This window comes from Bubalus kerabau, chromosome 11 (assembly GCF_029407905.1).
Source record: "Bubalus kerabau isolate K-KA32 ecotype Philippines breed swamp buffalo chromosome 11, PCC_UOA_SB_1v2, whole genome shotgun sequence".
NCBI lineage: Eukaryota > Metazoa > Chordata > Mammalia > Artiodactyla > Bovidae > Bubalus > Bubalus kerabau.
The window spans coordinates 12225994-12241986 of NC_073634.1; the positions used below are offsets into that span (position 1 = coordinate 12225994).

A 15993-nucleotide genomic window follows, 5' to 3' on the forward strand; every position below is an offset into this window, starting at 1 on the left:
AGAGAATGTTCTTCAGGAGCCTTGAGTAAAAGAGAAATCCCCAAACTTAATGAATGAAGGTACCAAAATTTACATCAATCAGTGTTATATGATGTGTGTTGGACAGTAATATATATGTTTCAAAGTAATAATTTTGTATATATTTTAAATAAAGTATTATTGTTCTTTCCGTGTAGAAGGCTGTGTTCTTGCCAAAATTAGCGCCAGGGCCATGATAGCAAGACAGGTATCTGGGGTCAAACATCTCCTAAGACACAATCACTTCCTAGAACTTGTAAGCTATTAACGGAGCTGCAACGACTGAAAGACATTACTGATTAGATGACCAATGGGAGATTCAGCAGTAGGGAATCTCCTACTGCAAGGCAGCACCCATGGTTTTAATAAAACTCTCCACCCTGCTCAGTAATTCCAACTAGCTAGTTTCACCTCTGACTTTTTTTTTTTTTTTTTTTGGGCTGTGGTGGGTCCTCCTTGTGGCAGCAGGCTTCTCTTGTGGAGCACAGGCTCTATAGCACACGGGCTCAGTAGCTGTGGCTTGTGGGATCTTAGTTCCCGGACCAGGGATCGAACCTGCATCCTCTCCCTTGGAAGGCAGATTCTGAACCCCTGGACCTCCAGGGAAGTCCCTTACCTCTGACTTTCATTTTGCCGCCTTCGTGATTCCCTCCAGCCTCGCTGAGCCTTCAGTGAACCTTGTCCTAAAATCCTATGTAAATAGCAAGCTCTTGTTTCCTTCCCTGCCACCCGCAGGGTGACCACAGCTTCTTCATTCTTACACGATCTGGATGTAACCTCCCCTAGGGTCCCTAGCCCTCCCTTTTCTTGAGCAGTTTGAGAGCACTGGCCTGGTGAAAGATGTTGGGACACAAGAGCATGGTGGGTGTGTGTGTTTCTGTGAGTGTGTGAGTGTGCACTTGCATGCACATGTATGCAATATTTGGGGTGGGCATCCAAGGTCACTCACTGCACCAGGCAGTCCTAGTTCACCTCCCGCTGTCTGCCCTGTAGTCCTGGAGGACCGGGGATAAGGTGTTCCAGGAATAGGAGAAGTGCTGGAGCACGCCTAGCTCCAAGGGAACCAGGGAGAGACTCACAGGGCATTTTCCTACTTAGCCCGATGGGAGCAGAAAGAACTCGTCCGAATGGAAACGAGGTGTGACTGGAACAATACCTTCTGCATCAGGAATCCGAGGATGCCAATACACCGGCTCAGGCTGGATGTGTCCAGGTAAACTCCTAACGACCCCCAAGGCTGGGGTGGTAAGGATGATTCCTTTCCCGGGATCCACGTGGTCCAGCTCCCCTGGCTCCCTCCTGCTGCCTCTGGTCTGGCAGCCGCTGTCCCTTCACCAACTATCCCAGCTGGAAAAAAAATAGCCAACTTCGTTTTCAGAAGCATGTTTGAAAAGACAGGTTTGCTGCTCCTTATGAAGTGTCCTCTGGGGACTCGTTTCTCATTTCCTCCCTCATTGAAATGCTGCCATCGTCTCCCCTCCTGACGGTGTTTGGCTGCAGTGTCATGACGACTTCGAATGTTTTATTAAACCGTGAAGAGAGGGTCAGGCACCTCTCCATAAAAGACAAACAGGACTGAATAATTTTAGAAATGCACATGGAAAAGTGCAAAGCCCTAATTTGCTTTCAAGGCGTACAGAGAGGTAAGGGAGAAACAGTGTGGGAGGCAGGAGGCTCTGACTCCCCAAGGCTGCCACCGGCTCGGATTTGCGGGCCCTCCCAGGAATTAGGCGGTCCAGGCTGCCGGGAAGTGCTCCCGGGGAGCAGGCAGCTGAGGTGCATCTGCTCAGGCCACACTCTGTGTGGTCACTCGTGGGGTCTCCTTTGCTCTCTTAGGGTGATATTCCACCCAACTTTTGTCCACCAGCGTCTAAATCTTCATTATACCTTTGTAAAATCTCCATTATACCCTCTCCTGCCCTCAGATCCTTTTCACTGTCTGGCCCCCTTCTCCGTTTTCCTTGAGTCTTCCCTTCTCAAATGATGCAATAAGCAGGTATAGGCAGGTTCTTAACTAGACACAAGGTGATGCTATACTTTAAAGTTTAGATTTAGATTCTGTAAGAGAATGGTGTACTTGCTATCCTTATGAATGAATGTTCCCTAGGTTTAAGACAAGTTTTAAAAATAATACCTAATGATTTTTTAAAAAAATTATTATAGAGGTAATTTTCTCCTTGTAGAATGAAACCTCTTTTTTACCCAAAGTTGAAGAGTCTCTAGTTTAAAAAAATTACATTAAAAGTAGATTTTTTTTTTTTTTTTTTTTTGGTAAAATTTAGATTATACTCTTCCACAACTTGGGCTTCCATGGTGGCTTAGTGGTAAAGAATCTGCCTGCCAATGCAGGAGACACAGGTTCTATCCCTGGGTCTGATAGTTCCCATGGAGAAAGAAATGGCAATCCACTCCAGTATTCTTCCCTGGGTAATCTCATGGACAGAGGAGCCTGGTGGGCCACAGTCCATGGGGTTGCAAAGAGTCAGACACTACTTAAGGACCAAACAACAACTTCAACAGCACTGTATTGAAAAAGAATCTAGAAATCGATCTGGGGGCTTCCTTATGGTGAATATTCATTGGAAAGACTGGTGCTGAAGCTGAAGCTCCAATACTTTGGCCACCTGATGTGAACAGCCAACTCACTGGAAAAGACCCTGATGCTGGGGAAGATTGAGGGCAGGAGAAGTGGGTGACAGAGGATGAGACTGTGATGGACATAATTTGAGCAAACGCTGGAAGACAGTTAAGGACAGGGAAGCCTGGCGTGTTGTAGTCCTTGGGGTGGCAAAGGGCTGGACACGACTTGGCGACCACGCACACACAAACATCCTCGGAATATATTCAGGGCCAGAAAGCGAAGGGCAGAAAGTTTCTTTAGGAATATCTGGCTAAAGGTGACCTGTCAGAGAAGTAACCAGAAATCTCCTTTGTTGAACTGTGCAGGGCAGGATGAATCCAAAGGCCTTAAGGTGTCCAGGAGCACCTAAAGACTTCGCAGGAGACAGAAGTGCATCGCTTACAATTTAGTGAAGTAACACCTAAGGATTTTCGAGGTGGCCAACACAAGTCCTTGATGGAGCTGGGAGGGGCCGCCAGGGCGGAGGACTAAGTTCTAGGAGCCCCTTAGGCTGGATGCCCTGGGGGTGGAAGCCATCCTCTCACCAAGACAGCTTTTATTTAAAAAAACAACTACAGGAGGAACAAAGAATTAAAAGGATTTTTAATAAAATCAACAAGTTTACATTTGTACATCTTGTGTATTTCGGACCCATCCAGGGGTTAAAGGGTAAAGGGCCAGGTCTCCATAGGAGGGCGAGCAGGAAGCCCAGGCCACCCTGGCTGTGTGATGGGCAGGGACTTGAGGGCGGGACCCAAGGCCCCGGATCCCCTTCAAGCACACCCTGGGTCCTTCCAGCTCGGAGCACAGGCCCAAGGCTCCATAGCCCACGCGACCCTCCCATGGGGATGCCTGATAAGCTACAGCAGATTAACAGCTCATGAAATTAAAGTCTTGCCCAGAGAATATTAATGTCAGCTGTGTCCACTTCATGCTGTTTTAACTAGGTAGGTGACACCAAACTGACCCAGGGAGGAAAGGAACGAGTGACGGTTCTAATTCCTCTAATCAACGGTACGATCACAAAAGAGCAGGCCTCTGGAAAGAACCATGAACTTTTAAAAATATAATTTGAGAAAGGGGCCTGGTCAGTGGGGGCGCTGATTAGAGAGGCAAAGTTTTTACAATTCAGCACAGGGTCACAGAATCCTGCTGCATCTGAGGGCTCAGTAGAGATAGAAAACTGTTCAACTTTAGTTCCATTATTCTAAAGGATAACAAACGTCAAAATATCGATCAAAGTGTGGAGCAAAGAAAGACCTGTGCCCCCGAGTTAGGAACCAGGAGGCTTTTCCCGGATTGTGCCCATCTCGTGGAGAGAAACAGTGCCTTCAGAAGTGCAGAATTCCAAGTCCTAGCTGCTCGTTCTCTGAGGCATAAACCCAAACTCACAGGCTGTAAGGATAGCGTCCCCAGGAACATGAGCATGCCTTCACGGCCGCCTGCAGGGCAAGACTCGTGACTCGGCTTTGACTGCCAGTATTGCACACAGCACACAGCCGAGCTGCAAGAATTTCTTCATCATTGACTCTCTATAGAGACTGAGACACAGCAGGGAGGGTAAGCGGGTGCCTGTGCTTCCCGGCCCCTTCGAATCACAAGAGGGACGAGAACACGGACGGTTATTAGTACAGATCCTTTCTACAGGTGGGTGAGCTCTACACCTGGTCCATAAGGCCTGGGCTGAGGACACAGGCCAGGTCTGGGGGTCCTCCCATCACACACACAGGCTGATGCATATCTGCCAAGCTTCATGGTAGGGGTCATGGCATCTTTCTTCTTAGTCCCTGATGGTCGGTCAGTCATCAGCAGGACGAAATTCAGAGGAGGGCAGTGAAGTAACCACAGCGTCAGCTTCCCCGAGATGCTGGACAGAGAGGCAAGAGTGGATGCGGGCCTGCGATGCCGAGGTTGCGGGAGACTTGTGTCCTGTGTGTCTGGGAAGCCGCAGGACAGGCGTGTAAAGTGCTGGGAGGTAAGGCAGCCTGCCTGGGCTTCCTTGTGGGGGCAGCACTCCCCCGGGAAGGGTGACGACCCCCAGTGCAGGAGAAGCTGTCACCCACAGCCCAGCCCGCCCAGCATGGAGGCAACCACCAGCAGCCCCAGCAAACACACCCGGCTTGTGCTCACACCTTTCCCTTTTAACTTCCCAAGTGATCAAGGGCAGATATGTTTTCATAAGGAAAACTGTCCCTAGTGAACATGATGGGTGAATTTCCAAACTAGAGAAAAACCACGAAGAGAACAGAACTTCAAATAAAAGGTTCTGCTCGACCATGTGAATCGTGGAGTTTCAAACCAGCAGGCCACACGCCGTGGGTTCCCACCCCCGCCGACGACTCCAGACCCGAGAGCAGCTCTTCCAGGCGCGTCCGCGGCTTCTCGGAGCCTCATTCTTGAGACAGCCAGAAGGGAACGAATTTACCCCAAAAGGAAGGGTGGGGCACCCAGGCAGATCTTTTGGGGGCTGGTAGCCAGATGGGAAGTGGAAAGGAACAAAAATTCCTCCCCAAGGTCAGCCGTCCTGCAGGGCAGAGGCAGAGCCCAGGTGTGGCCGGTGGGCGGGCAATCAGGATGGAGAGCTGGGTTCTCCAGCCACTCACCGACCAGGACGAGATCACCGCTGTTACCCTGGAGCAGACGATTCCAGTGTGGACACGCGTCTACAGATCAGGGCGAGGGGTGGGGGTCTGACTTGTTTGGGCTGTACAGGAAGGCTCACTTCCTCAGGGAGCAGACGTCTGTTGTGGGCGGCGAGGTCCCTGGACGCGGAAACCTGGCATGTCTCTATTGGAGGGACTGTCCATTTCCATCCGAGGCAGGGGGCTGGCCCCAGCCTGTTTCCCGTGGACCGAATTCCCCCAGCACCCAGTGACGGCCGACAGAGCACAGTCACAGCCTCCCATCTGCACACCCGGCAGGCTAGCTGAGGACCCAAGGCCCTGCCTCTTCAAGTCCGAGCCCCGGCGCTGGGGGAGCTGGGCTCTGTGTGTCTGCTGGCCGCACAGTGGGTGTGGACGAGACCGCCGTTGGGGTACCTAATGAACACAGGCTCGAGGAAGGGGTTTTGGCACATCTGGCAAAGCTTTTTGTCTGAGAGTCGAACGAAGCTTCCTTTCAGCTTCATCTGCAGAAAGAAAAGATGGAGATGTCTGTGACCAGTTTTCAGAGCTGATGAGCATCACCCCCTGGGTAGTTATTAAAGTCATCCCTGGTGGGGACAGCTTGAACATCAAATTCTGGAAACAGAATCTCAGCAGTGAAAATAAACAAAACTATCCTCAGGAACTAGAAAAATCAAAAAAGCTACAAAACTGCCTTCTTATTTTTCAAAAGTAATTGCTTCTTCTCTGGTTGAGGCATTGTTCACCAAGATCCTCTCTCAAACGTTCTCTGAGCCCTGATGCTTTCAAAAAAGTCATTATGCAGTCATGGAGCGTTAACGCTGACGAGGCCAAGAAAGTCATCTAATTCCTGCTACCCCTGTCTGCACACCAGAAAAGTGAGGCCAGATAAGAGACGGGGTCCAAGCCACGTGGTCTGTCCATAGCACATTCATGACCTGTCCCAGGACACTTAATTTCCTTTCTTTAAAGGTAATTAACGAAACTAATACAACTTTATCATTTCCTGTCTGAAACACAGGACTTGAGTTCTGTAAGTTAAAAGCCTTTCTGCACAATTCACGTGAGTAAACCCAGCAAGTCAGCCTGTTGGTGGCTTGGGGAATCACCATATTTGTTAGTTTCTTTAGTCGTTCAACAACATTTGATGCCGTCAAGATGACACCAGCCTTGGCTCAGGAATATGGAGATCAGTAAAGGAAGCTCCTGCCCTCAGAGTACCCAAAGCCTCACAGGGGAAGGGACACCACAGGCGCGGCACTGGGTGAGCATACGGGGTGCTAGTCTGCTTAGAGGGATGGGAAGGCTTCACAGGGGAGAGAGGTTAGCCTGGGTTTCAAGGAGGCATTCACCAGGCACAAAAGGAAGAGATGGGACACAGGCAGAGGAACCGGTGGACATCAAGGCTGTCTGAATGGAACAGCAGGCCCACTGCTCCTTCCACGTGTCCTGGAAACAGTGAGATGGGCAAGGACTGGTCAGAGGAGGGAGGCCAGATCCTCCAGACCTCAGCTTCTCCACTGGGGGAGGTCAAGGATGTCTCCCCAGCGGGAGAAACCTGCAGATTCCTGCTCTGGAGGGACATCCTGCCAGCCGCAGGGCACACGCAGGGCCTCACCAGAGAGGAGCTTCTGATGAGCTGGGGCTGCTATGGACTGAATGCCTGTATCTCTCCCTACGTGGACGCCCTGACTCCCAGCGGGACGGTGTTTGGAGGCGGGGCCCCCATGATGGCTGCACGGCCCTTAGAGGAGGCTGGTGCCCACGCCTGGACATGTGCACATAGCAAGGATGGGGCCTCCCAAAGCACTGAATCAGTCGGCACCTTGACTCCAGGCTTCCAGCCTCCAGACAGGGAGAACTGTTTGTGAGTCATCTGAGCCCCTGGCCTGTGGGGTTCGCTCTTATCTGTTACAGCAGCCCTGGAGGATGGAGACAGGATGAAGAATGGGGCTCTGAACCGGCCTGTGGTCCACACCTGGCTCCTGTGTGCTTTCTGTGACACCCCACATCCCTGCACCCCCTTCTGTGAAAGGGGACAGTAACAGCCAATTCTGCACGGATGTGCTGGATGGACGGAGTGACACCGTGACCTGCGGTGTGGACTGGGGCCTGGCCACAACCTCCCCCTGTTCTCCTGATCGCTGGTGTCTGCAGGGTGGGAGACTGCCCCGACCTCACCACTGCCAGCCTAGCTCCCACAGCTGTGTCTGCGTGAGTAACCCACACATGCCCTGTGTCGAAGTCATAGAGAAGAAAACAGACCAAGACTGTTTTTCCAGGGTTAACATCAACGTTAAACGTCTCACCCAGGAGGGCCGAGCTCTCACCTTGTCATATTTGTGGATGAGGTTTTCCGATCTGGCCAGGCCCACGGCCACCTGCGCGGTCCTCCGGGCGTGGATGCCGTCCCGCATGGCGCCCATCAGGAACGGGCGGAGCAGCTGCACTGACCACGTGCCCGGCAGTAGCTGCAGCACCTGGGCTGCGTCGAACTCCACGGCGCGGCGGTTCAGCAGGTCCACGGCAGCCACGGTCCGCGCGGGCGGGGCAGGGCCAGGGCCCAGGTAGACAGCCAGCAGCAGGTGGAAGAGCCGCTGGCGGTAGGGTGGGTCGCGGCCCTCAGAGCGCCAGAGGCAGTAGTCCTCTGCTGCCGGGAAGTCCGCCAGCTCGTGGACCAGGATGCGCAATGCCTCCTCATGCTGCTCCAGTTTCCCGTGCAGGATGGCGCTCTCCAGGGGCAGCCCGGCGCCCCGGGTCCTGTCTGCGGGGTGGGACCTGCCAGTGAGGGACTGAAGCGCCCGTGCCAGGCGGGGGACATCCAGCCTTGCACCTGCCCGCCAGCACCGTGAGCTTAAGAGTGCCCAAAGCAACTCTGGCTACATGGAAACCCCGAGACGCCACCACCCAGGCTGCCTGTGCTCAGCTGCTCAGTCGTCCAACTCTTTTGCGACCCCATAGACTGTAGCCCACCAGGCTCCTCTGTTCATGGGATTTCCTGGGCATGAATTCTAGAATGGGTTGCCATTTCCTCCTCCAGGGGATCTTCCCGACCCGGGGATCAAACCTGTGTCTCCTGCAGTGGCAGGCAGATTCTTTACTGCTGAGCCACTGAGAAGTCCCCCAGGCTGCCCAGACAGCCCTAAACACTGCCACTCTGGCTACCTGGACACCGCCTTGGGTAACAGAGTTTGGGGGTGTCTAGGTACAGGAGGACTGCCAGGTGCCTTGGGACAAAGTTCTTCACGGGAACATCATTCAGGCCTGAGTCATGTGCTTCTTTCCGGCCATGAGGTCAGTGTCAGTGAATCAACAATATACACTAAATACAGCATTTTCAACAGAACACACATAAACAAGGTTAGGTATGGATGGAAACATGTGGCCAGTGGTTTGCCAGGCCTGATGGTGTAGTGCCTGTGAGTTCAATTGTGGGGTCTATACAGGACACACCTCCCATGAACCATGAGAAAGGACTGTAGCTAATGCTCAAAAACTAGAGTTAAATGCTGCTAAAGAGAAATATTTTAACCCAGTAAGGACAACTTGGAAATCCCACAGTGCCCATAGAGTAGGAGACAGTTCACTCTGCCAGACAACATGGACACTGCGGTCCCTGCCCTGGAGGAAGTGAAAACTGGACCCCCTCCAGGAAGGATGCCTTCCTCCCAGCCTGGAGTGGCTGAGTGGGCTGCTGGGGGTAGTGCCAGCCAGCAAAGTCATGGTTACAGCCTGAGCCTCAGAAGGAACTGATCAGAGGGCTTCAAAGCCGAGTGAGCAAGTCCAAAGCAGCTCTGCTCAGCGAATGCACAGACCTCCCAGCACCCTGCGCAGCCTCTGGGTCATTGGCTAAAGGGCCTATCTGTGGCCAGAGGGCAGAGGACAGATGGGAGGCACCCCTGGCCTCCGGGAGGCTGACTCGGTGCCACAGAGGCTCACAGACCGCCGCCTTGTCCCCCCCGCACCCTGTGACGTTTATCCACAGAGGCTACGTGGGTCCACTCACCCATCAGAAAGTGGACTCGGTAGAGATCAGATTCCTGGAGCAGGCGTCGCAGCTTCGCCTGCGTCTCAGTCACTTCTGCATCCTTGTCGGGGGTGCAGGGCCTCTGCTGCAGCACCTCGTCCAGGTAGAGGACAGCCAGGTGCGTATGGTACTCCTCCTTCTGCAGGACAGGGGCGAGCAGACAGGCAGCATGTGCAGGGGGCCTGAAGACCACCCCACCCCCGCCCCTGACGGCATGTGTGGGAGCCCAGATGTGTGACGTGAGCAGGGGCTCCAGGTCAATAGAATGCAAGTACTGGAGAGAAAGCTTTCAGAAAGCATGATGGAGGAGCTGAATATAAACTTTATGGGAGACTGCCCTGGGGTCCAGTGGTCGAGGCTTCACCTTCCAACGCAGGGGACGCAGGTTTGATCCCTAGTCGGGGAGCTAGGATCCCACATGCTGGGGGGCAACTAAGCCCACAGGAAAGAGCCCGCATGCCACAAGGAAGATGCCACGTGCCACAACTGAGACCCAATGCAGCCTAATAAATAATAAATAGAATGAAACAGAATCTAGGGGAAAGTATCTCATTCTGAGAAGTAAGGGCCACAGGATTTAGGTAAGGCCCACAAGATTTAGCTGCCTCCAAAGAAAGGAAGCTTCACTCATTTCCTTTAAGAATAATAACAAGGAAGAAAAACAAAGAAGAAAAATGAAAGTGGATGGGACAAGAGGTGGAGGGTGAAAACAAGCCACCTGGGCCTCTGGTCTCTTTCACAAATGTCTGGTTCCCTCTCTGACCTCCCACAAGTACAGATTGAGCACCAGGAACATAAGACGTTCAGTTAGACCCATTGGCCAAGTTCAGGTCTCCATGGGGCCCCTGCAAACCCACGACGTTGGCCTGAGAGCCGGGCCTCACCTGCAGTCTCCTTTCTGTGACGAGATGCTCCAGGTACTTAACCAGGGCTTGAGGGTATTTCTTAAGGCAACTGATGATATCATCTGGGTTAAAACCACTCTGCTGTTCGTCTAGTGGTCTCTTGGTGAAAACCTGAACTCCGACCTGAAAGAAAAGTAGCCATTTGGTCAGCGTGCTTTTCAAAGACCCCATCTTATCTTTATTGTGAGTGCTGCATGCTTTGGGTAAAAGCACTGTCAAAATCGTGATGATTCAGAAAACCAGAGCAGTGTGGAGTGCTGACAGAGACAGGAAATGACCCAGAGCTCCCGCTGGGCCTTCTAAAAAAGCTGGGGGTGGACTTCCCTGGTGGTCTAGTGGTTAAGGCTCCGCCTTTCAAGGCAGGGCGTGCAGGTTCAATCCTTGGCTGGGGAGTGAAGATCCCACACACCTCAGGGGCAAAAGACCCCACACATAAGACAGAAGCAATACTGTAACAAATTCAATGAAGACTGTGAAAGTGGTTCACATTAAAAAAAAAAAAAATCTTAAAAATAAATAAATAAAAGGCTTGGAAACTAAAGAACCACACATTTATATAGCGGGTTTCCACAATCTGTGAAACGACAGCTTTGTTACACTCAGATCAAGCAAAAGAAGGACGTCCACTTATGGTAAGTGAAAGAGGATATAAGCGGCTGAAGATTCAGTCAACTTGGTTCTCCAGACGCCCCGACAGACTGTGTGCCTGACCCGCGAGGGACCCCAGCATCTCCAGGCCGCCTCCCGACAGTCACTGGAGCTCGTAGTACAACACTATCTTCCAAGAAATGCTACTGAGGTGGTGGGGGTCGGGGGGAGCGTGTCCCTGGACTTACACATGCACGCTCCGTCTCTCACACACACACACACACTCCACAACCCCAAAACACAGCATAGCTCTAATGAGCATGGACTCCGAGTTCTATGAGCCAGGACCCAAGTCTCAGTTCCACCATGTGACCAGCCTGGAGACGCTTCCCCAGCCCGTCTGAACACACCGCCCGCCTGCAAAGGCACTGCTGAAGCACGAACCTCCTGACTCCTCTGCAGGGCCCAGTCGGCATGCCGCCACACGAGGTCGGGGTCAGTGTTGTAGGTGAGGAAGTCCACGATGTACTCGTACAGGTCTGAGCGCGTGGAGTCCTGAACGTCCCCGTTCACGATGCTCACCCAGAGCTGGAGGGGCGGAGCCGGGACGGGTGGGATCGAAGGACACAGACAGCTTAGAACCAGCTTAGAGAGGATGTGCGTGTGCTTACTTGGCCTTGAAATATTTCAGAGTGGTAACACAAACTTTAAAGGCTTAAGTCCATCTTAATTTTTTTCTAATAAATGAAAAAAATACAGAGGACATGGCCTAAGAAATAAAGAACATAAAGCATCAAGTTCTTTCTTTTCTTTCTCGTGAGATCTCAGTAATACAAATAGTAAATATAAAATATGGGGAGACGTGGATGCATTATAAAACGTCTTTTCCTGAAATAAAATAATCATTGACAATGTTTGGACAGAGACGAAATTGACCTGCACCCATCAGCTAGGCGTTTCCACCTTCTCGATCACAGGAATTCCTCATTTTGAAGCCCCTTTTGGGCTGCTGTACTCAGATGTGCTTTCTAACACTTCAGTGACCCTGTGCCCTGGTGTTCCCACCCCTGTGGGCACGAGGCTCAGGGTAGATTCTCATAATAAAGGCCTTTGCTATTTCACTCAGGCACTTCCTTGCCGTGTAGATGGAATCTTACTTTGAGACTCAGAATGAATTGGCATCACGAGGGGTGGAAGAGATGGGCGCTGTCTGGGAGCCTGTCTTGCATCATCCCTGTGCCGCAGACCTCACCCACCTGTCCACACTGACCTTTGAACCACACCCCCAGCAAGAAGCCTGAGAAACAGGTGGGCAGTGTAAACGCTGCAATTCTGATACAAGTGTACAAACATTTTCTATATTACTAATTTCTTCAGTGCTGAATTCCCTAAACCCAACTACTCACACAATCATTGAAATGTGTCATTAAAAAAATTCTGCCATAGATGGAGATTTATTCCTAATTACTTCAGTTTTATAAATTCTTCTCTATGCAGCTCTGCTAATGTTATTAATACATTTAAAGCAAACTACAATTCTTACAACTTGGTGTTTAAAAAAATGAAAATGCTATCTTAGACTCCCAAATCTGTTCTTAGCCATGGGGGTACATGTTGATGGGAATTTTTTTTTTTTACCTATTCCACAATCAGATTATCATGGTAGTTTCTCAAAGCAACCAGGCATGTTTGGTGAGTTTGTGAGCACTGCCGTGTTCCCAGCCGCTCACAAAAGACGTAAGAGACAGGCCGAGACATCTGAGCACAGAACCCCTGCCAAGGCCCGGAGCACTGGCTCAGACCCCAGTTCCCCCCTGACCAGTGGTGTCCCATGGGCAAGCGACTGGCCTTAATCAGCTTTAGTTTTGTCGCAGATGATGTGCAACTCAGCTGCCTGCAAAACTTGCTGTCATTAATGGTAGAAATCACAAACTACTACTCACAGTCTCAATTTCTGATAAGGCAATGATGTCACAGGCCTCGTGGCTCAGTATGAAATCCTATTTTTCTCACATTTAAAAAAACTCAGTCTTAACAATGTTCTTTAGAGAGACAGAAAGGCAAAGACAAGAAAATCCTTGGCTGGTGTTTCTCGGGGAATTTACTTTCTAAAACGGTGTCACTTTTGTTCTGTAAAAAGGGCTATGATCAGGCAAGAGCGGTCTCTACCAAGCTGTGATTTTTTTTTTTTTTTTTTTCAAGTAACTCGGAGTTAAACGTGGTTTTACAGCAACACCTAGAAGCCTCTGAACTCACCTGAACCGCAGCGGCGTCTTGGTGGTTGTAATGGTAGAGCAGGCCCAGAGCAAAGTACCTGCAAGAAAGCTCAGGGTCAGGGCACCCTCTCCTGACCGCAAACTGCGGGTGGCACCCCCACAGCGATGCCCCAGCCCTCTCCCCAGCCCCGCGTGTTCTATTCAACTCAGATCAGCAACACATTTCAAGCAGCAAGAAGACCCCCACCTCTGTTTATTTACGTATCATATGAAAATGTATTCCCTATCAACTTCCATAAAGGACCATATTCAAATCTAAGATAAGCTGAAAAGTAAAACTACAATTATACGATGGAAACTCGCATTGGGAATTGCTTTATTTACTTCCAATAATAGTATGATTTCCCATCTCTTGAGGGAAATTAAAATCATCACAGGGAATTAAGACTGTTTGGAAGGGAGGCTGTGTGAGCTATTCTGGAAGGGGGGATTCTGAACTGCAAGAAAGGCCAACAGCATGCAGGCATGGCAGAGAACAGGTCAGGGAGAGTCAGGGTGGCAGGGGCAGGGGGGCACCCACAGTCCTGGGCCCTGAGTTTCAATCCAGGTTTCATCACTCATGGACTGTATGACCCTGAGCAAGCAGCTCACCCTCTGTGGCCCTTGTGTTCTCATTTCTAAGTGGACAGGATCAGTGAGAAGACGGGACTGCCTGGATCGAGAGCTGTTCCCACCTCCCCGGCTCTTAGGGGTGTCCCCTCCTGGTCCCCCTCCTCTCCCGGCAAGCTGCCTCAGGGACTGTCAGGCTTCTCCCCTCAAAGAGCAAAGACACTACACTATCCCCTGGAACCCTTCTCTTCTCTAGGGAGATTTTAGAGCGTTACACTGACTCGCCGGACCCTCCCGTCCCAAGTCGCAGCGTCGCTGCCACCAGAGGGCAGGGCATTGTCTGGTTCCTTCATAAATCACTCTGCTCCACAGTGCATTCTGGAAACTCAGGGAAACGGCCGAAGAAGACACCGCCTGCGTGGAGACCAGTCACCGGCCCGTGATGTCCCGCCTCTGAACGGGGTTTGGGCTGTGAGCCCGTCCCCCAGGATTTGACCAGCACCTCGGCCATGTCACATGCTCAACAAAGGTCACAGACAGAAACTCTTACAGGGAGCACCCAACACCCTCATTCTTAAAGAAACCCCCAGCCCAGGCCTGGAAGGCTTAGACCCCTGCCCCCAGGATGAAGCTGGTCTAGTCGGGTCATCGCTGCAGACAGGCCCGCATGGTACCCGGCGGTCAGTCAGCAAGGGGATGGGTGCTGACCAGCTCATGCCTGTAATGAAGGCAGAGTTTGATCCCTTTTGCCCACAGGATCAGGAAGCCTGCCTTTCTATCTACTTATCCAGGTATCCGCCTCTCTATTCAATCTGGTCATCAGTGGCTGAAGTGAGTTGTCATTTTACCAACACACATGTGGCAGCTAGCACAGGCCAATCCCATTGAGAAGGAACACGGAGAAGATGGGACGATGCGCGGACTCACAAGGCCCATGACTGCATGTTCTGTCATTAACGAGTTAGTATGGAGGGGCTTTCCTGGTGGCTCGGACGGTGAAGAATCTGCCTGCAGTGCAGGAGATGCGGGTTCAGTCCCTGGGTCAGGAAGATCCCCTGGAGAAGGGAATGGCAACCCACTCCAGTATTCTTGTCTGGGAAATCCCATGGACAGAGGAGCCTGGCGGGCTACAGTCCATGTGGTTGCCTAGAGATGGACCCATCTGAGTGACTGACATGGGAGCTGAGTGGTCTCTGAGACCCCTTTGGCCAGTCTGCAGACCGTGATGGGGCTGACGAACCCAAGGGTGACAGGTGGTCCCTGGAGGAAGGTGTGGGACTCGGAAGTCGCTCTGGTTCATCAGTAGCACAACAGCATCCGAAGGTGGGGGGCAGGGAAGGGCCAGGCGGGGAGCCCCTGGGGAGCGTCTGGGGTGGGGATGGAAAGACACTCACTTTTTGTGCTTCTCCAGCCAGGCGGCGCTGTCGGGCAGCAGACAAAAGTTCTCGGTGACCAGCAGGTCCAGCAGGCTGTCGTGGTTGGCCTCGGCGTACAGCTTGAGCAGGGCCGTGTCGATGTCCTCCTTGTAGCCGTTGGCCACCTCTGTGCTGCGGACCTCGTTCAGGTAACTCATGAGGAAGCGCTTGCATTTGGCCACCTTGTCCTGGTCACCCTGTGTCAGCTGGTTGAGGTCTGCGAACTCGTGCAGGGGCGGGTGGGAGCGGGTGAACGAGGAGGACGTGGGCAGCAGGAGCGGGTACAGGGAAATGAGCTCCCGCACGTCGAGTTGGCCGCTCCTGCAACCACAGGGGCGGAGTTTGTGAAGCATAGAGAGAGAAGGGTGCAAGCCAACTGGGAGTGGACCCCACCACTGCCCGCAGAGCCCAGCACCACGCTCCGCCAACCTCAGGCCCCACAATGGAACAGGGGGCTCGGCCGCCGAGGACATCACACCCCCAGGGCTGAGGGTGGTCCCTGCAAGCCCGGGCAGGAAGGAACGGCAGTGGCACTGCACCTCTGATCCAAGGCGGATTCTGAGGCTCGGTGCACACCTCCTCCTTCACGGCTTGGAAGTGCAAAGTCTGTTCTACTTGGACGTTTAGAAAACTTACTCTACAGACCACACCTTCGTGGGACATTTAAGGGCTATCATAGCAGGTGCAATTTGATCTTCTGCATGAGTGCTGAGCGAACATAAACAGCTGCTGACCCCGGAGCACACACCTGACCACCCCCTCTTGCTCCCCCCCACCAGAAGAAGGGCTGCTGGGGATGGGGTGCTGGGCCATGTAGGGAGTGGGGGTGGGAGGGCCCCCGTGTGCAGGATTCATGACGTACAGAAGGGACCATGGCTTCCTAAGACACTGAGTCAGGAGCACATGGTTCACAGTGTCTCTAGAACAAGAACAGTTCTCATAAATCCACCTGCTCTCTCTCTAGACTCACA

General features: G+C 52.2%; 1 protein-coding gene across 3 annotated transcripts in view; it reads right to left on the reverse strand.

Annotated features, from left to right (window-relative positions):
- Positions 1–3220: 3220 nt before the first annotated feature.
- Positions 3221–15993, reverse strand: part of TGFBRAP1 (transforming growth factor beta receptor associated protein 1) — a 34143-nt gene continuing 21370 nt past the window's right edge. The window contains exons 6-13 of one of the 3 annotated variants that reach the window (XR_008700142.1): positions 15002–15343; positions 13039–13096; positions 11227–11370; positions 10174–10317; positions 9269–9428; positions 7593–8026; positions 5242–5765; positions 3221–4505 (exon numbers count right to left, since the gene is read on the reverse strand). Coding sequence is in view for 1 of the 3 variants with exons in the window: in XM_055539535.1 (XP_055395510.1) it covers positions 5589–5765; positions 7593–8026; positions 9269–9428; positions 10174–10317; positions 11227–11370; positions 13039–13096; positions 15002–15343 (1459 nt within the window). In the remaining 2 variants the exon portion in view is untranslated. Of the gene's footprint in view, positions 5766–7592; positions 8027–9268; positions 9429–10173; positions 10318–11226; positions 11371–13038; positions 13097–15001; positions 15344–15993 lie in introns of all 3 variants that reach the window. The other 2 variants (XR_008700141.1, XM_055539535.1) reach the window with 2 other exon arrangements.